The sequence below is a fragment of the Mirounga angustirostris genome, unplaced genomic scaffold, assembly GCF_029215605.1.
Source record: "Mirounga angustirostris isolate CCGP_5_RB_7025 unplaced genomic scaffold, mMirAng1.0.hap1 SCAF_6, whole genome shotgun sequence".
NCBI lineage: Eukaryota > Metazoa > Chordata > Mammalia > Carnivora > Phocidae > Mirounga > Mirounga angustirostris.
Genome location: NW_026991714.1, coordinates 29,195,216 through 29,216,305, shown reverse-complemented (window position 1 = coordinate 29,216,305; position 21,090 = coordinate 29,195,216). Strand labels below are relative to the sequence as shown.

Below are 21,090 nucleotides of genomic sequence, written 5' to 3'. Positions count from 1 at the left end.
GCAGTAAACAGGTGCTGGAGATAGACCTTGTCACCAGTAGGAAAGACAGACGATGATGATACAGTGTGGCAAATGCTATGGCAGAAATAAGAACAGGGTGCTCTGGGAACAGTAGGGAAACCTATGTGACAGCACTGACTGGGATGTGTCAGGAGCGATCTGGGAAGGCTTCTTGCGGGAAGTGATTACTATGAAGTAGGAGTAAGCCAGGTGGACAGAGGTACAATCCTGAGCAAGGACGCAGAGATCTTGTAGAAAACATGCCCTTTTGGGAAAATGGAGAGCGGCTCTGATAAAATGAAGCCATACAGGTTTGTAGATATCAGATCACGGTGAGTGGCAGTTTGCTGTGTGAAAGAATTTATGCTTTATTTGGAGGAAACGGGGAGGCATTGGTGGATGCGCTCCCTCACTTGGTGGGAGTGCTTAAATGGAGAGCATGGAGTCAAGAAAAGGATCTTGATGTAATGAAATTAATACAGGTTTGGGGCTTCCCAGGTTCTCAGTCCTGGTTAAGCCCCCACGTGTGACTCAATCAACTCCATCAACTCAGTTCATCTCTCTAATTTCGTGGTCAACCATCGATAACACCTAACCCTTAGAGCCACTTCGAGTTCTAAATAGGCTTTATGCACATCAGCCTCGCAGCAAAGTGTGTGTCCCATAGCAAGCACTTTAGCAAACATCAGTTCTCTCCGCTGAACCACTGTGTAGCTGAAATACGAGCGTTATTGCTAGGCCCTTCTCTCCCCTCCCTCCCTTCCCTTTCCTCTTTCAGCAGTGTAAGCAGCGGCAGCCAAACGCCAGGGACGAGGAGGACGTCCACTCAGGCGAGCACTCCTAAGTGATGATTAAAAAACAGCCGCACCGAAGCCCGGGCGCGGGCGGGGAGCGGGGCTGGGCATGCTCAGAGGGCCTGCCGGGCGGGCGGCAGCGATCTCCGCGGCGGGAGGGAAGCGGGGCGGGGGCGCAGGCCGGAGCGGCGCCGGGGCGCATGCTCAGTGCCCGCATCTGCTCACTCCATCTAGTGCGGCAGCCGGAAAACCGCAGCGGCGGCGGCGGCGGCGGCTGACGGGGAACGACCGAGCCGAGCGGCAGAAGGGGGGGGGGAATACAAGGGCAGAACTGATAAGGGCAGGACCGAGAGCGTGGGATTTACGGCCCCTCGCGGGCCGCCGCCTTCGCCGTCCGCAGGGAGGAAGGCCCGGGAGGCGGCGGCCGGAGAAGGAGGAGACGGCGACGGGAGGGGAGCGCAGAGGAGGGGCCGGGCCGCCGGCGGCCTGGGAGCCGCAGTGATTTTGACGTTTTTCTCCGCTCCGTCTCCGGCGGCCCCCGACCGGGCTGCGCTGTGGGGCGGGAAGCGCCCCTGTCCCGCGCGCCCGGCTCGCCCCTTCACCCGCCGGGGCCTGAGGGGGTCTCCCCGCTCCGAGGGAGGGGAAGCGGGAGGCGGGGGCGTGCGGGCACCGCGATGGCGGGGACGTTTTCCACAACGTGATTGTTAAAGCCTCCCCCCCACCTTAAAATTCCGGGCCCTTCCAGCCTCCCCCCTCCCCCCAAACCCGTGTGACTAAACGGAGACAAAGGGGAGGCGGCCTCGCTCACACGCGCGCTCGCGGGGCGGGTGGCTCGGCGGGGCGCCGGCGCGGGGCGGGCGGGAGGACGGACGGACGGACGGACGGACGCTGCGCCGTCACATTCCTATGCCCGGGAGGAGCGGCGGCGGCTCCCGCGGGAGGCGGCAGGCTCGCGGCGCGGACAGCTGAGCTTCTCCTCCCCCGTCGTCGCCCGGGCGGGCCTCGCCCCGGCCCCGATGGTTTGAGCTCTTCCCTCCTCCCATCCCGACCCCCGCGGCGGCGAGGCCACACCATGTGAAGGTTAGAGCCCGGACATCCCGAGGAGCCGCCGTGAAAGATGGGGGATGCTGCAGACCCCAGGGAGATGAGAAAGACGTTCATTGTTCCAGCCATCAAGCCCTTTGACCACTATGATTTCTCCAGGGCCAAAATCGCCTGCAATCTGGCCTGGCTGGTGGCCAAAGCCTTTGGAACAGGTAAGTGGTGTCTTCCCTTCCCTCTTCCTCCTTAGGATGTACACATGCCGGTTTTTTGTTTCCGATCATCGGATGCCCCTCCATGTCTTCTCGCACAGGTTCAGGGAGATGATGGGGGACTGGGAAGACAAAAACGAAAGGAGAAATAAAGCAGCTTTGGTCTTAAATCAAGTGCCCTTGGTCAGGTGGGATTTACCCAGATTTCTTTTATTGGATAACAAACGTGTTTTGGTTTTTTTTTTTTTTTTTTTTCAGTAAGCTATTTTATCATGTTTTTACATAGGGTGGTTTTATTTTGTGGCATTTTCCTCATTGTGTTGCATACATTTCCCCCTCAGTCATAACTGTGATTATACCACCAAGAAATTTGAGTTGGTTTCTTTATTATTGGAAGAAGGTGGATGGCAGATAGTACTGTATTGATTTTGACATTTGTTATGATGGCTGCTGTTCAGGCTCCGTAGAATGTAAGGTGGCCTGTGTCGAAGTACAGTGTTAATTTTTGTTGTCATTCTTAAAGCCTATATCATCCTTCCGTACACATTCCAGGCTCTGTTAAACCATTTATTTAAAACCAGTATTTAGCCTGCTGATTGTGGGATGCCATTTTCATTTCCTATTATCAGTGAGACGTATTCCTTTTGCCAAACATACTTTGGCTTCATAAATTAAGAGAAACAGTGGCTACTGTGGGATTTTTTTTTTTTTTTAATAGAGTTTTTTTGAGGGCATGTGCTGTTGACACAGATTGTACAGTGCGGTAGCAATTAAACATTCTCTCCGTTACCCAGTCTTTGCAAAATAACAGGAAAAGGGCCTCCTCTTGTAATTCCTTAGCTGTTGCTTCAGGAGCCCATGTTGTAGAGCTCTGAAAAAAGTAGAGAGCTTTTCATAGGAAGATGTTGGTGTAAGGAAATTTTGTCTGGTAACTTCAGGAATCATTTTGTAAGATTTTGTGCCCTGGTTAATAAATTTTAGATGTGTAAAATATTTGTAGAAAAGTTTCTTAGTATTTGCAGACTTTTCTCCAGATGTTAAATGTAAGGGTTTTTTTGGGTTTTTTTGTTTGTTTTTGTGGGAGGAGACTGGCTTATTTCTACTTTGAAGACTGAGAATATGGGAGTTAATGGTTTAATTCATTCCTCTTAAACATCATCCATAACTGAATGTTTTCAGAGCTTCACATGTTAGTTAACTAGCAAATGAATCTCAGTGTTTGGAAAATTATTGGAATTAGTTTGAGGGAAACTTGAACGTGATTTTATGTTTATGACGACTTTTGTTTTATTTAAATTCTTGTACTTTGATATTGAAGTAGAAGGATGTTAAGGTTTTAAAACTGGCATTAGGAGTAAGTATAATTGAAACTCATTTTGAGATAATTTACATTTTAAAGATTTATTTGGAACTAAATGTGTGGAGTAACACATAGGAGGAAGCACAAATTGTCAGTGTATTTTTATTTTCTGGCACCACTGATATCAGCAGTGAGAGTAATAGATGTATTTTGGTTTTAACATAAGCAGCATACTGAAGCTAATACCCATTTGGAGGAGAAATGAAAGCTATTTAAGTATTTAGAAAAGAGAGGGAAATTTACATAATGACCTATGTGGAAAAACAGTGTGTACAAAATGGAAGGAAGAGGGAACAACAAAAATATTTTCTTTCCCTCTGAAACTGAGAGGATGCTTATAATACAAGATGTCAAAATGTTGCCCTTGATTCACAAAGGCTACTAACCAGAAAATGGCCTACTTTCTGGATATGTGTCAGGCAAGTTTGCTAGATTCTGGACCACTTGAGGAACACATCTTGAACACACTTGAAGAAGAAAGGAAATGAAAGGAATCTAGTATCAGTGGAATCTGTCGTGTGCTGGACACTGTGCTAGATGCTTTGCATTAAATTGTACATTAGAGGTTCACAGCAACTTTGTGTTGTAGGTAGTTTGTTCCCCCCATTTTCCCCAGTGCACAGAGAGGTTAAACAACTTTCCTACTATCATACTTTTAGTAAGGGCAGAGATAAGTTTTCACTTGACTAACTCCCAGGGGTATGGCATTGGTGGAGGCAGGGCAAACCTGCTAAGTACTCACTGCTTTACATACATTGCTTCATTTATTCCTACAGCAACCCTCGAGGTAGATACTGTTCTCATTTTGCAGATGAGGGAACAGGTTCAGAGCTTTTAATTTGTTTAAGATGAAACATCTGGCAGGTGGTGGATTCTGCATGCCAGCTCAGGTCTTTATGACTCTGAAGTCTTTGCTCTTTACACCACTCTGCAGAGTGTGAAAAATGTGCACAATAGTACTTGTTAGAAGTCTTATTTATTTATTTTCTTTAAAGAGTGGGCAGATCTTAACACACTCTCAGATGGTATAGATGAATATTGTTGGTACTTGGTTACATTTGCCTTGGCAACAGTTGGAATGGATATAAAGATCATACTCAAAACGCAATGAGAACCAAACTTAGAAGACCTTCAGAGGGTAACTTAGTAACAGAACTTAATACATTATTGAGAATGTTAGTTTGTGCATTTTATTCTTTAATCAACAACCTTTCAAAAGTTGTTCTGTTCACTCCACGTTTATATGGAGTGAATAGAGAAAAAGTAAAGTTTCATTTCTTTTGATGTAATATTCTTCATTTGCTGCAGACACTTAAGTAGCAAGTGTTAATAGATAACATATTTCAAAGGTATTACCTAATGGTATTCAGTTAATCATTCAAAAAATTAGCCCAACTTTAAGTTGTGATTTACTAAAATCACTTAAAAAAAAAAGATTTATTTATGTATTGAGAGAGTTGGAGAGCATGTGCAGCAGGGGAAGGGACAGAGGGAGAGGAAGGGAGAGAGAATCCCAAGCGGACTCCCTGCTGAGTTCTTAACATGGACTTTAAGGCCCACTTCCTAGTGTTAGTATCATTTCAACTTTATCAACTATTATTCTCCTCTTTTTTTTAATCATTCTCCTCTCCATACCATTTACTATTATAAATATACCTTGTTACATTTCTTTGTATGTCTGGACACATTCTGCTGTCAGAATCCTATGTTGGCTGTGACTTAGGCAAGTGTGAAGGTTGTGATGACAATGGGTAGCATTGTGGGTAAGAAAGACTAATAGCAGAGAGGCCAGTTTGGGAAGTTATTGCAGGAGTTCAAGCAAGATATCAAGAAAGCTTATTGTAGAGTGGAAATGAGAATAAAGCTGCTAATATTTATTAAGTACTTGCTATGTATTAAGCACTTTGCATGTCCTATCATTTTAGTTCTCATGATAGCCTTAAGAGGTGGAAACTATTAATCATTCTGATTTTACTGCTGAGGAAAATGAAGCTCAGAGGTTTAGGAACTCATCCAAAGCCGCTCAGTTTATGGAACTGGGCTCTGAACTTGTGAAATCTGACTTCAGTCTATTTCTTAACCACTGTACTATATGGGTAGAAGTGAAATTAATGGAAAAGAGGCAAAAGGCAGAAAAAATGTTGCAGAGTTATAATCCCTAGTATTTCTAAATGACTGAATTTGGGGTTCATGGGAAATTGTTGAAATAAAAAGGTAATATATAAAAGGATGAGGTTACCTGAGGTTTTAAGGAGGAAGAGGTTACCTGAGCTTTTGAGATTTAGTGACTGGAAGGATGAATCGCTATGCCATTGGCAGAGACAGAGAAAGCAGCACGTTGTAATGGGAAGTCAGCTTTGTTTTTGGAAGCTTTGATCATGATGTATTGGCCAAATATCTAATCTGAAAAATTCAATTAAGTCAATAGCTAAAAATGTAGGTATGGAGTATGATTGGGAAGTTGAGGCTAGAAATAATAATTTCAGAGTCTTCTGTGTATAAAATGCAACTGAAATTGGAGTAGATGTGAGGGTGACAGAATTTAGGGTGGTGAACACTTACAGTGTTTTGGAGGGAGTACTGGGGAAAAGGAAGCAGAATTAAAGCAATCAGAGACTTAGGAAGGAAATTAAGAAAGTGTAATAATACTGAGGCCCTGGAAGGAAAAATTTCAAGGGGGTGGTCTTATTAACAGTGTCAAATGCTGCAGTTTTTTAATTTAATTTTTATTTTTAAAAGATTTTTTTTTTTTTAAAGTAATCTCTACGCCCAGCATGGGGTCAGACTCTCAACCCCAAGACCAAGAGTTGCATGCTCTACCGTCTGAGCTAGCCAGGCACCCCTACAGGTTTTTAAACCATGCCATTCTTTTAAGAATTTATGCTCTAGTAGGGGAGATGTGATACATGTGTAACTATAGTAGAGTTCAGGAAATATGTAAGGGCCATGTAACTGGAACAGTGACATGAAGAGGGAAGGAGAAGTAGCAGAGGCGGAGAGAGGATACTCTCAGCCTCAGTGAACTGTGAAGGAAGACCCCTGAAGTGTAGGTGGTAGTTGGATGACCCTGAAGGGAGTCAGGCTGAATGGAGAATAGGCCTTGTAGGTGGAGGAGATAGTTTGTGTGCAGGCATGGAGTTTTGAAACTAAGGTAATGTTAGTGGAACAACATAGACCAATAGGATTAAAGGAGGTTTATGTAATGAAAAGTGGGAGATCCAGCTTGAAAGGTAAATTGGAACAGAATTGTTGGAAGAGCCAAGTTAAGGAATTTGGCATTTATTTTGTAGATGAATTATTCTAAGCACAGTGGATTAAAAAAGAAACTGCTATGACGAATTTATTGAAAACATACTTTGTGCTAAGTACAATTTTGAACATTTTATATGGTTATTTTTTTAATTCGAAGAACAATCCTATTAAAGTGGATACCATTTTATTTCTTCCATTCTACTCTAAAGCAAGGTTTCCCAACCACGGAACTATTGGCTGGCTAATTCTTTGCTTTGGAGGGCCATCCTATGCGTTGTAGGATTTTAGTAGCATCCCTGGCCTCTACTCACTGGTTGACAGTAGTATTCTCCACCCTCACTTCCACTCTGGCTGTGACAACCAAAAATGGATAGACCTTGCCTAGGTCTCCTGGGGGACAAAATGACCCCAACTTGAGAACCATTGCTATAAAGATTATAAGATACGCCTGCAATTTAAAAAGGGTTTTTATACATTAAAGTCCAAGTTAATTGTAAGACATCCTGATTTCAGAAGTATTCAAATGGAAGATAAGAATTTAGGAAATTAGGTAGTTTGCTCTTTTTGTTAATGAGGAAACAGAGAGGTTAAATAACTTGGCTTTATCATCTAGCTTATAAGTGGTGGAACCACAATTGGAGTCTAATCCTTTATGATACTAAAATTTGTATTTTAACCTTTATGTTATATGCTTTCTGTAGTTCATTACAATTTTATAGTATAGTACTGGAAGTGAAGGCATAAAAGAACATATGAAAATCTTTCAAATGTAAGTCTTAAATTTGTTTTGCAAAATTTAAAAGTATATTTAATCTTTCTTATATTTGATAAATTAGTACAGGGATAGAAAATATATTTAGCATTGGTGTGTCATTTCAGAGTCTCCTCCCACCCCCAGTGAATCCAGTTTTCCATGTAGACTAGCTTATGGACCTTTTCTATAGGAAAATTATAAATAATAATACTTAAATATTGCACATTTATTAGTAGTGACAAACTTTGTGCTTTAGCTGAGATAACAGTTGTTTTCATTTATGACATTCAGCACTTTCCATCCTAAGCCTTGCACAGTTTTTCCTTTTCTTCTTAAACGTTGACTCTTCATCAACATATTTTAGATTAAAGGCCTATACAGTAGTATCTTTCCAGTTCTCCTACTACTACTTGCTCCCTTTTTTTTTTCTGGGGCATTTCCCTGAAATACTCTTCATTCCCCTACTTGCTGAATAGTCATGATAATAAACATTTGTACACTGCTCTGAGTTTTTTAGAAGAAAAATAAATTGCAAAGTGTTAGAATTTATCAGTCTCACACTTAGGCTGCCTTTAGATATTCTGTTTCCCATTGTAGAATAGGATTATATTTCTTATAATAATTTCAAAGAATTCTTTTTATTAAAAATATTTTTCACTACAAACTAGACAAAATAAAACAGAGACTAGGCATATAGCAATAGAGAGGCCACTGAGCTCTTTCTGTAATCCTTACAGCTGTACTCTGCTGTATTATGCCCAGTAAGGTTTATGAAGTATCTCTATCCTATTTTCTTGAGATAAAGAGATGGAATTTCAGTTAACAGAAATATGCATTCATCTCCCTGCTCCATATTTCACAGACATAGGCTCCTGGGAATATATTTGTATGATCTTAAAAAGTTATCTCCCTCACACCATTTTCTGTCTCTAAAATAGGAATTGCATGCAGATTCTAAGTACTTTAGGCTCTTGGAATAAAAGACATTTGATGAAACTTGAACTATTTCAAAAGACATCTGTCCTCAGCAAATAGAAGTTTCAAAGTACAGTTGACCATTGAACAACATGGATTTGAACTGCATGGATCCATGTATACATGTATTTTTTTTTCAAGAAATATATTGGAACTTTTTTTTGAGGTTTGTGATAATTTGAAAAAACTTGTAGATGAATGGTGTAGCCTGGAAATACTGAAAAAAATGAAGAAAAGTTAGGTTTTATTGTGAGAATGTAGTATATAATAAATATAACATGCAAAATGTGTTATCCACTGTTTATGTTATCAGTAAGGCTTCTGGTTGACAGTAGGCTATTAGTAGTAAGATTTTTGGGGAGTCAGAAGTTATATGCAGATTTTTGACTGCATGGAGGGGGTGGAGTTGGTACTCCTAACCCCCTGGGTTGTTTGAGAGTCAACTGTGGATGGTTTCATTTTTTTGCTGACATTTTTTACTACTCTCAAGATTCTCTTTTTCAGCCGTCTTGTTTTCCCTTCTCTTTTTTGAAGACATTCAAACAAAGGAGTTGCTGACCTTGTTAGTTTTTCTCTAATTTGTAAGTTTTGTGGAACTTTGTAATGTAACAGATTTTGAAAGAGCAGAAATACAGTCTTTTTTTTAGCCACCTCCATTTTTTTTTACATAGATGCTAGAAATTGTGATTATAAGATCTTGAAAATTTACTTTTTGACACAAAAATATTTTTTGAATAGGTGAGACAGGCACAGATTGAAAACTCAAAAGGTATATAAGGATAGATCTAGTGAAAAGTCTCCTTCCCATCTGGACCCAGAGCTACTCAGTTTGTTTTAAGCTAGGTGACATTATCGGAAGTCTGTCTTTTAAAAGCGCTCTTAGAGTACATGAAAAATGATTAAATCAGGAGGAGGGGGCTGGGTGGCTCAGCTGGTTAAGCGTCCGACTCTTGGTTTCAGCTCAGGGTCGCGAGATCAAGCCTAAGAGTCTCTCTCTCCCTCTTACTCTGCCCCCCACCCCACCTCCATGCTCTCTCACTCTTTTTTTTTTTTTTTTTTTAAAGATTTTATTCATTTGTCAGAGAGAGAGAAAGAGCACAAGCAGGGGGAGTGGCAGGCAGAAGGAGAAGCAGGCTCTCCGCCAAGCAAGGAGCCCCATGTGGGACTCGATCCCAGAACCCTGGGATCATGACCTGAGCTGAAGGCAAAAGCTCAACCGACTGAGCCACCCAGGCGTCCCTCTCTCTCTCACTCTTTTTTTTTTTTTTAAAGATTTTATTTATTTGACAGAGAGAGACACAGCGAGAGAGGGAACACAAGCAGGGGGAATGGGAGAGGGAGAAGCAGGCTTCCCGCTGAGCAGGGAGCCCGATGCGGGGCTCGATCCCAGGACCCCGGGATCACGACCCGAGCCGAAGGCAGATGCTTAATGACTGAGCCCCCCAGGCGCCCCCCTCTCTCTCTCACTCTTAAAAAAAAATTAAAAAGGTAACTTTTATGTTATGTGTATTTTACCACATTAAAAAAAGAAAAAAGGATCTCTTGGAAGTAGAAAATGTATTGGAGACCGACCAAGAGTTACAAGGAGGGAGATAATTAGGAAGCTATAGTCCAGGTGGGTGATGAAGACACCTTGAATTTGAATGGTAGCACTGGATATGGAAAGAAGTGGATGAATATAAAAGATAAGACTTGGTGATTGATTGGACATGTGGAAGCAAAGATGAGATTGTGGGGAGTATTAAGATTGCTTCTGTTTACCGAGAAAGGGAACAATGGAAGAGAGCCAGATTGTGTATGTGTGAGAGAACAGCGTTGAATTTGAGGAATGTGGTGGTGTATGCGTTAGGCCCTTGAAAATTCATATATGGGGGAAGCCTGGGTGGCTCAGTTGGTTAAGTGTCTGCCTTCAGCTTGGGTCATGATCCCAGGGTCCTGGCATTGAGCCCCACATCAGACTCCCCGCTCAGTGGGGAGCCTGCTTCTCTCTCTCCCTCTGCCCCTCCCCTTACTTGTTTTCTCTCTCTTTCTCTCTCTAATAAATAAAATCTTTAAAAAAAAAAGAAGACTCGTATGTGGAATTTAGAAGACCTCCGGGATGAGACACATAAGTGGCTATTAAAAAAGTAACTGCCAGTCACTTTGAGGGAAAGTATGGAGGAGAGAGAAGGGGACCCAAGACAGGAGAGCCAGCAAAGGAGCCAGACAGAGAGTAGCCAGAGAGGATGAAAGCAAAGCAAGTCAGGCGAGTGTGGAATCTCAGGCATAGGGAAGAGAACATTGAGGTGGAGGAGAATAAGGTAGAGCTGAGACAGATTAAGCAGGAAGTCTCATAAAATTCTGTCAGATTTAGCAATGATGAAATTATTGATGACGTGGCTGAGAACACGTTGAGGGGAATGTAGAGGCAGAACCATGACCAAAGTAGGTTGAAAGTTAATGGGAGATCGTGTCAAAGTATCTTCACTTGTAGTAACAGAAAATCCATCTCAAATTGGCTTATAGAACAGAGGATTTATTGGCTTACATAACTGAAAAGGTTCTGAGGTAGGATGAGCTTTTGATCTGATTTGATCAAGGATCCAGTTGCATTTCTTTGTGATTCCCTTAGCTGTGCTTTTCTTCATGTGTGAGTTTCATTCTCCCACTGTCTTCTCTCATGCAAGCAAATGGCTGTAGTAGGTCCAGGCCTCACATCCACGTATCACGGTATTCAGAACTCTTTCCTAGTCACTGAATGAAAGTTCTGTACTCTTTTCTTTTTTCTTTCTCTTTAAACAAACAAAGTCATTTGATTTTAGAAAATACCAAATACGTGCAGTGACAGTAAACTTTCATGTACTCTTCACCCAGCCTCCATGACCATCAACTCATAGCCAGTCCTGATTTATCAGTTACACTGATTTTTTCTGGCCACACTGATTATTTGAAGCAAATCCCAGACATTGTATCATTTCATCTATAAATATATTAGTATATATCTCCAAAAGTCAGGAACTCTTTTTTTTTAAACATAACCATGGTACTTGCCATCATCACAGACTGTCATGAGCACTCTGTATCATCAGTATTAGGATTTCTCTGATTGTCTCATAAATCTTTGTTTTTATTTATTTTTTTGTTTTGCAGTTCATTTGTTCCAGTCAGTATCCAAATAAGGGTCATATTTTGTAATTGGTTGATATGTCTAAGTTTTTTTTTTTTTTTTAAAGATTTTATTTATTTATTTGACAGAGAGAGAGACAGCGAGAGCAGGAACAAAGCAGGGGGAGTGGGAGAGGGAGAAGCAGGTTTCCCGCAGAGCAGGGAGCCCAATGTGGGACTCGATCCCAGGACCCTGGGATCATGACCTGAGCCGAAAGCAGACGCTTAACGACTGAGCCACCCAGGTGCCCCTAAGTTTTTTTTTTTAATATATAGTCTCCTCCTCCATTTCATTTTGTTTTGCTTGCATTTATTTACTGGAGGAACCTGAGTATTTGTCCTTTAAAATTTCCTGCAGTCTGGATCTCTGTGGTATTGTTTAACATGTTTCTTATAAATTGGCAGTTAGATCTAGAGAATTATATAGATTCAAGTTTATTTATTTATTTTTTGGCATACTTCACAGGTGGTGCGTATTTCTACCAGGAGGCCCTACTAGTGTCTAGTTATCTCTCTTACTATCATGATTTCATTTATTAGCTGGAAAGCTCCTTTAAAAGGAAACTTCTCTTTGTTAAGTATATGGTTGTCTTATGTGGGAAATTACCTTAATGAATGGTAGCCTCCAAGTATACTACCAGGCAAACTCAAGAGGTCACAGAAAAGAAGGGCTCACAGACCAAATTAAAGTGCTTAAATCCTATGGTTTGTTAAATCAATTTACAGTGAGAAGCAAGGAGAAAGAGATGAAGTAAGTTAACACATTTAAGAGAGTACAAGTAGGGAGAACCATGCTTCCTGAATCCTGCAACGTACAGTGTTTATATGTCCATCTCTTTCTGCTTGCTGCATTAGCCTTCCGTAATGATGATGGTGTGGTCACAAGGACCAGAGTTGAAGTTTGAACAAGGAGCCCCATAGTGACACGTAGGCCAGTGATACACACTTGCTCTATCAGAGAGACACAGGGAATAAGCATGCCTGCCACAGCAGTAGCTTACCAGTAAGCCTGATGAATAGCCATGGGTTTTATGTTACTTGGTCAGAGGACAGATAGGCCAGAATGGGTGTCACCAGTGGGTGACCAAATTAAGGACTCAACAGGTTTTAAGTATTCATGTATATTTAGTGTACATTACCTCTTGTTTGTTTAGTCTCATGCATATTTAATATATTGTGAATATTTAGAACCTTATATATATTTCATGAATACATCATGAATATTAAGTGCCTAGGTACCTCATGAATATTAGGTATCCTTTGGGTTTTTTTCATCCCTTTTTTGTTTAACATACACATTACTAACCACTTACCTTTATTTAACACATTCTTTGAATTCTGCGTTTAACAAACTTCTTGCTTAATAGTACTTATCTACACTTTCACCTATATTTTACAAACCACAGACTTACTCTTTTATAATTGAATAGACTAGAAAGTAAAAGTACATTACACTGAGGTACAGGGCAGGAAGAACAAATGCTATGTTGTTCTCCTCATTGGGGAGGGGAATTGCACCAAACTGAGTGGATCACTGGCCCCCAAGAAACTGAAAGGGTAAAGAATGGGGAGAAAGAACATTCTGAATAGTGACCAGAATGTACAAAGGCAAAGGTTCTGTATTGGAAGGGTGTGTGATTGTTAGGAACTGAATGTGACTAGCAGGGGTGTCTAATACAAGGTGGTGGGTAGGGACAGGATCATTTCTTCCTTCTAAGGTCAGAGGGAGGATTTTAATTCTTTTGTTTTTGAAGATATTATTTATTTATTAGAGAGTACAAGCAGGGGGAGGGGCAGAGGGAGAAGCAGACGCTGAGCACGGAGCCTGATACGGAGCTCCATCCCAGGACCCTGGGATCATGACCTGAGCCAAAGGCAGATGCTTAACCCAGGCGCCCTGAGGATTTTAATCCTTAAAGGTGCTGAAAGTCATTAAAAACCCTAGGGTTTCATGGTGGTGTGTGACATGATCAAATTTGCTTATGGGAAGTAAGCAAATTCTGACTGTAGTAGAGAATGGCTTGAAATAGGGACAGGAATGGATGTGTGAAGACGATTAGGAGTTAATGAAGTGATTCACATGAGAAGCACCGATAGCCTGGAGATGTGAGTTGAGACTGTGAGAAGGGGATGGATTTTATCTGGGGTTTGAGGGAGAGGGAGGCATTGATGATGACTCCTAGGTTTCTGGCTTGTGCAACTAGATAGATGGTGGTGTCATTCATCGACATGGGGAATGCTGGAAGATGATCAGGTTTGGGGGGAAAAGACTGATTTGGGGCATTTTTAGGTTTCATAACTTTTTCAGTATAATTTCAAACATGTAAGAATACTACAAAGAATTCCCAAGTATCCTTTAGCCATATTTATCAATTGTTAACATTTTTCCCATTTATCATTTTCTCTTTCCCATCCTCCCACATAAACATGTGTGTATACATACATACATAACATACATACATAATATTTTCTGAACTGTTTGAGAATGCATGAGAGACATTGTGTTTCCCACCCCGAAATATTTCAGTCTATCTCCAAAAATGAAGGATCAGTTTCTTATATATAATTTCAGTAAAATTATAAAAATCAGGAAACTTAACTTTGATATATTATTATCTGATCCACAGTCCAAATTCAAATTTGCCAATTGTTTTAATGTCATTATTGCTATTTTTTTTTTTTTTCCATTCCAAGATTCAAGATCAATGCATTGCAGTTAATTGACTTGTCTCTTTAGTCTCCTTTAACCTGGAATAGTTCTTTGGTCTGTCTTTGTCTTTCATGATATTGACACTTTTATTAAAGATTGAGCATCCTGAGCTGCATGCTGAGCTGGGCCTCTGGCTCCTTCCCTGGGCATTGTCTTAGCTCTTGCTAAACTTCCTTCACCCTGTGTTACAAGTGGCCAGTTCTCTTCAGGGGCTGACTGGGCTGCCTCCCCTCTTGTGTTCTTACACCCTGCTCTGGAGTATGGGCCCTTACATAGCCACTGTCCCTTCTGCCTTTGGTCTGAATGACTGGGATGATGCTAAGATCCTGGCATGGGTGCGGGTGCTGGCAGTGTCCCAACAAGAATAACCAGGCACTACGAAGAAAAACAAAGTGCACAGAGACCTACCTGCTCCCAGACAAGGACTGATGGAGATCCAGACACTGGAGACCATTTCCCAACCTACTGCTCCTCCTGCTATCTTCTTTGGCTTTTTTTTTTTCTTGTTCTTTTCCCTTCTCTTTCTTCCCTTCCTTGGCTGACCTACCCTTGCACCGCCTCTCATCACTGCTGCCGTTGCCACCTGTCTTTCCACCAACAGATATACCCTGTTGCTCCCTTATACATCTCCATCCCTGCATTGCACAGGGGACGTGGGCAAGAGTGCCTGGGAGGCACCCAGAGACAAACCAGTTGGCATCTAGGCAGCCCCAGAGGAGAGCTGTTTAGCCAGAGGGAATTTCCTTACTCTCTGTTCTTCCTAAGATTGAACAACTTGACATCCTCCCTAATATATAATGATGCTAGGGAGGTGGGTGGGGCAGAGGGAGAGGAAAGAAGTAGGAAATTCCTCTTCTCAGTACCCCATAAGGTATGAGCCCGCAGTGTTGATTTTTCCTTTTATTAAAATTTTTGTTTTATAAATACAATAGACCAGTTATTTTATAGAATGTCAATGTGGATTTGTCTAAAGTGTCTTCATGATTAAAGTTATGCAAGTCTGGCAGAACTACCACAGAAGAGATGCTATATTCTCAGTAAATCGTATCAAGAAACACCTAATGTTTGTTTTGGTATTGGTGATGTTAACTTTGATCACTTGGTTAAAGTGGTATCTGCCATGTTTCTGCACCATAAAATTATTATTATTCCATTTTTAATTAATAATTTATGGGGAGATAAATTGAAATATCCTGTTTATCAAGCTTGTATCCACTATTTTAGCATACAATAATGATTCTTGCTTAATCAGTTATTACTATTGATTATTACTGTTCCATTTATTAATTGTGTTCTCCAACAAGAAAGAGGTTTTTCTTCTTTCTCTTTTGCTTATTTTTTCATTATATCAGGATGGACTCATTGATTCTTGTTTTATTCAATGGGTTATAATCCTTTATCATCATTATGTATTTTGATGTTCATATTGTCCCAGATTTAGCCAGTGGGATCTCCTTTTTTCTGGATCCTATGTCTTTCTGACATGGCCCCATCATATGCTGACATTTTCTTTTTGGCACACGTACACAACCCCCCCCCCCCAAATACATACAAATACATTCTTAGCTCATCTTGTACTTTGTCTTCTCCAGCACTGGAAATCACCTTTTCTTTCCTTTTAGTGAGAAACCAAGATATAGATGCTAGGCTTATTACTACTGGGGGTTTGCAGACAGAGCTAGGAAACACACATATGCATATATAACATAAAGTTCATCTATTTCTTTCTTTGTATATAGACAGATATAGAGCACCACGTGTTCATACTGACACTTTGCATTTTAGTCCAACACCACAGAGTTCGTTCTAATCTTTCTAGTTCATTTCTAGTCCCTTCCTATATTTGTAACTCCCCTTGTCAGTGAGAAACTTGGCACCCATTTTGAATTTGGCGTTTCTTTGTGAAATCCAAGTGAAGAGTTGAGTAGACTAGCTGGCTTATAAGGATCTGGGACTCAGAAGAGGTGCTTTTAGTCTCACAGGGGAGTGGGAGGAGTGGAAGAGGTAATTTAAACTCAGGAATGCTGAACAGCACTTAACACATCATTTGGTAAGTGGAAGGGTAGAGGGAGTTCACTTTTAATTGGCATCTCATTTGAAGGCAAAGCTCTATGTTTTAGGTACTTTATGTTGTTTCAGTAAACATTTGAGTGCCTGCTGTGTTCCAGGCACTGTTCTAGGTGCTAGCGACACAGGACAAAGAAGTATCCTGCTCTCCTTGAGGTTACATTGTAGTGGGAAGAGGCAGAAATAAACGTATATATTATAGGATAGTAATAACTGTTATATAGAGGATTAAAATAGGATGACTGATGGATGGTCAGGGAAGGTATATCTGAAGAGGTGACATTTGGCTGAAATCTGAATGGAATGAGCTATCCACGTGAAGGTTAGAGGGAGGAACGAGGGAGGAAGCAAAAGGAAGACCTAGTGCACAGGCCAAAAGGCACAAAGTGGGCATGCTGTAGCAGCAATAAGACTTGGATGTCTGGAGCATAGTGGGCCATTGGGGGAGGGGAGATGGGGAGGATGAGGAGGAGGAGGAGGAGGCTGAGGCACATCTGCAGAATAAGGAGAAACTTGAACTCAGAGAAATTAATTACTGCACTAAAAATCCCGTAGCAAGTAACTGGTAAAATTCAGGCTCATCTTTTTAAATCCAAAGCCCATTACTTTCAAAAAGCCCCAATTTTGCCCACTATATCATGCTGCCTCCTGATGGCAGTGAATGTAGGTTAACTGAAAAGAGGTTTGGTTTTGAAGGTTTGCTTCTTTTTTTTTTTAAACCCACTGTCTTTTTTTTTTTTTTAATTTTATTTTGTTAATCACCATACATTACATCATTAGTTTTTGATGTACTGTTCCATGATTCATTGTTTGCATGTAACACCCAGTGTTCCATTCAGTACGTGCCCTCTTTAATACCCATCACCAGGCTAACCCATCCCCCCACCCCCTCCCCTCTAGAACCCTCAGTTTGTTTCTCAAGAGTCCATAGTCTCTCATGGTTCGTCTCCCCCTTCTATTCCCCCCCCCTTAATTTTTCCCTTCCTACTATCTTCTTTTTTTAACATATAATGTATTATTTGTTTCAGAGATACAGATCTTTGATTCATCAGTCTTACACAATTCACGCGCTCACCATAGCACATACCTTCCCCAATGTCTATCACCCAGCCACCCCATCCTTCCCACCCCCCCACCACTCCTTCTTTGCAGAAGTAAAGAGTGACCTAGGGAGATAATTCTAAAGTTTTTAAAGACAGGTACAATGAGTAAATTATGATGACTAGCACAGAATCTGGGAGTTCAGGGGAGGTTTGAAATATTAGAGTCCTTTTAGGACAAGGCTAATGACTAATATTTTTTTAAAAATAACATTTTCATTCATTTATCAGATATGTATTGAGTGCTTACCATGTACTAGGCATTAAGTTAGGAGCTGAGGATTTATATCCTGGTGAATAAGACCGACATGGTCCTTGCCCTTTGGTCATGTGTAGGGGTATATCTTTGTCAACAGTGGGTTTTAAAAAAATTTTCCATTTTCATAGGTAAAAAATGACTCATTATAACTTTCTCTGATACTGGTACTATTTTTTTTTTCCTGTTGACCATTTTCATGTCTTGGTTAATTTCAAGTTCAAGGTCTGTGTCTTATTTCAGTTGGATGACGGGTATGGTAGAGAAGTTTGTAATCCTGATAATTAGCGGTTAAGTTTTGAAACTTAACTAGTTCTCTCTCAGTAATTGTTTTAGAGATAATTTTTCAGATGTGGAAAATAAGGCAGTGTTCCCATGACTGAGCGTGGTGATATTTCTGAAATGCATTCCCCTCTTGCCTCTCCACCCTTCATTGTTTTAAAGAAATCTGTATCATTTGCTCGTATATGTATGCAACTAGTAACTAACCCATCTTTATAGAAAGTTGCCTTGAGCAATTCACTGTCTACTCCCTTTACTTGTACTTCAAGCATTTCAGGTGATTGTTAATTTCAAAACTTAGATCTAGTCAGGATTTATAATAACATGATTAAGATAGGTTCTGCTTAAGTCCTGGTACACCAGAAAAACTTGTCTCTTATCCTTTGCAGTTCTAGGAGTGGTGTTTCACTCATCCATTCCTTATGCATTAATTTCTTAACTTTTGTGTTCTGGAGGTGAGGGAAAGGGTGAAACCTCTTATCTTTGATTTTGTCTGTTTTCTTAAAATGCTGTTTCAGTTCATTTGTTTCACAATGTGATACAATTTCAAACTTAAAATAGTTTTGGATAGTTGGCAAAATGAAGTCTTTTAAGCATGTTTAGTGCTTGAAGACTTGTTTTTGAAAGTGACTTATTTTATAATACTCAGTGTGTAGTTTTGCATTCTTTTAGGGGGTGGGAAAAATCCGTTTTAGGCTTTTTTTTTTTTTTCTGTCATATTTGTGAAACATTCTTTGGCTTGTTATGGATCCTTTCCCTTTCCTTGCATTAGGATCTTTTTAAGACTTGCACTTTCATAACTTAGATTTGTGGGTATGCCATAATAAAATGGAAATAGCCCCTCAGCTGCATGTCTTCCACCTTCTAGGCTAGTGATCTTGGCAAACCATTGTTACTTCTTAAGCTATTTAGCTAGATGGTTTGGAGCTAGGACTCTGCATTTATCAAATATGTGCCCTTGGCAAGATAACCTTTCTTAGGTTCCTTATCTTTAAAATGGGGACAAGAGAATTGTTAATATTGAACGACAGAAGGCACGTTTAGGACAGTGTCTTGACACATAAAGGTCCTTAGTAAGTATTAGTATATTCCTAATATATATTTGTATTTTGTCTGATTGTCTAACACTTTCACCAAGTTGTTACAAAGATCAGTGTGAGAATGGATATAAAAGCAGTAAAAGAATGTTAGGTGGATGACAGGTATGGTAGAGAAGTTTGTAATCCTGATAATTAGCAGTCACTTTGCTTTGCATAGCTTATGTTCAGATACCAAGTCACCTATATTAGTCATTTTTTTATTGTTACAGGAAATATCCATTAGGCCTACATTTTACAATAATTATCTTAAAATCAAGTAATTTTTCTTTTAGAGTTCTACTAAATAACTTCTATATAGTTCCTATGATACTAAATTTAATTTGCCAGCACTGTATTCTGTAATTTATGCCTGTGCTTATATATCATGCTGAGGCAATTGTTAAGTTTAAGGCTGGCTCACTACTGGTTAAGGTAGCTATGAAGGAAGAAAAGTGTTTTCAATTATTAAATGGGGATGATATTTTTAGATGTCATCAGAATCCCAAATTGATATATCTACTCTTGACCTCTTTCCAGAGTCCTGTATCCCCACCTTCTTTTTGGATATTTTTGCTATCATTTCAAATCAGCATGTCTAAAACTGAGTTTATGATTTTGCTTCCAGAATTAGTGCTTCTCAGGTAACCCAGGCCTAATGGTCTTTGCCATCTTTACCCCCTCTCTTAGCTTTATTCCTGTGTCCTTTCGAGTTTGTATTAAGTAGTCCTTTATGTCTTTTACTTCTTGGTTTTCACTACTGTTTTCCAATTTCATTTCCTTATCTTTATAATCTATGTCTGATTTTTACCACTCTCAGTATTGAAGACCAGATTAATTGTCCCCAAACATCATTCTTTTTTTTTTTTAAGATTTTATTTATTTATTTATTTATTTGAGAGAGAGTGAGAGAGTGAGTGTACGAGCAGGGGTAGGAGCAGAGGGACAGACTTCCCACTGAGCGAGGAACCCAATGTGGGGCTCCATCCCAGGACCATGAGGTCATGACCTGAGCCGAAGTCAGGTGCTTAACCAACTGAGCCACCCAAGTGCCCCCGCAAACATCGTTCTTAGTGTGTCACTCTTCTTTTAAACAGTAAGCAATTCCTTTTTAGTTATTGTATAGTCTTCATGCTTAAAAGAGAAACTACTTTTGTCTTATCCCTAGCCTCCCATTCCAGCTTTACTGCTCACTCTTATCCTACAGGAACCCTTTTCTCCACCCAAATTGTTCAGTTTGGTGTCTCTTCACATCTTCTTTTCCTCTCTCTTTCTCTCCCTGGCTCTCCCCTTCTGTTTAGATACTCTTTTTTTCTTGGCTAAATAAATTCTGTCTATTCTTTCTATACTTTTTCTTAAAGATGAAGTCATCTCAGCCCACTATGATGCTTCTTGCTTTGACCTTTAAGCACTTTAATTGTTCATTTAGCACTTAATTTCTTTCATTTGGTGCCTAATCATTCATTGTTTCTGAATTGCTTAACTTTATTTGTCTGTCTAGGCTTTTTGTAGATTATTGGCTCCTTGAAGGTAGGGATTATTTCTAATACCTTGAATTTCTCCAGAACCATGATGGTATATAAAATGAACATGCAATCATTACTATAATATTGTTTGATGAAAAAATATTTTTTAATTTTTTTTTTTTAAAGATTTTATTTATTTGAGAGAGAATGAGAAAGAGAGAGCACATGAGAGGGGGGAGGGTCAGAGAGAGAAGCAGATTCCTTGCTGAGCAGGGAGCCCGATGTGGGACTCAATCCCGGGACTCCAGGATCATGACCTGAGCTGAAGGCAGTCGCTTAACCAACTGAGCCACCCAGGTGCCCCGAAAAAATATTTTTTAAAGATTTATTTATTTATTTTAGAGAGAGAGAGAGAGGGCATGTGTATGCACGTGTGTGGGAGGAGGGGCAGAGGGAGAGAATCTTCGAGTAGACTCCTGCTGAGCATGGGGCTCAATCTCATGACCCATGAGATCATGACCTGAGCCGAAACCAAGAGTCGGACACTTAACTCACTGAGCCAACCAGGCTCCCGTGATGAAAATATTTTTCTAAATAATAA

At 40.5% G+C, this 21,090-nt stretch overlaps 1 protein-coding gene across 3 annotated transcripts in view; it reads left to right on the top strand.

The window, feature by feature from the left end:
* The first annotated feature begins 1,061 nt into the window (after window positions 1-1,061).
* Window positions 1,062-21,090, top strand: part of CAMSAP2 (calmodulin regulated spectrin associated protein family member 2) — a 109,196-nt gene continuing 89,167 nt past the window's right edge. The window contains exon 1 of one of the 3 annotated variants that reach the window (XM_064594030.1): window positions 1,062-2,050. In XM_064594030.1, coding sequence (XP_064450100.1) covers window positions 1,912-2,050 — 139 coding nt within the window. In that variant the 5' untranslated portion in view covers window positions 1,062-1,911. The remainder of the gene's footprint in view (window positions 2,051-21,090) is intronic. The other 2 variants (XM_045877071.3, XM_045877073.3) reach the window with 2 other exon arrangements.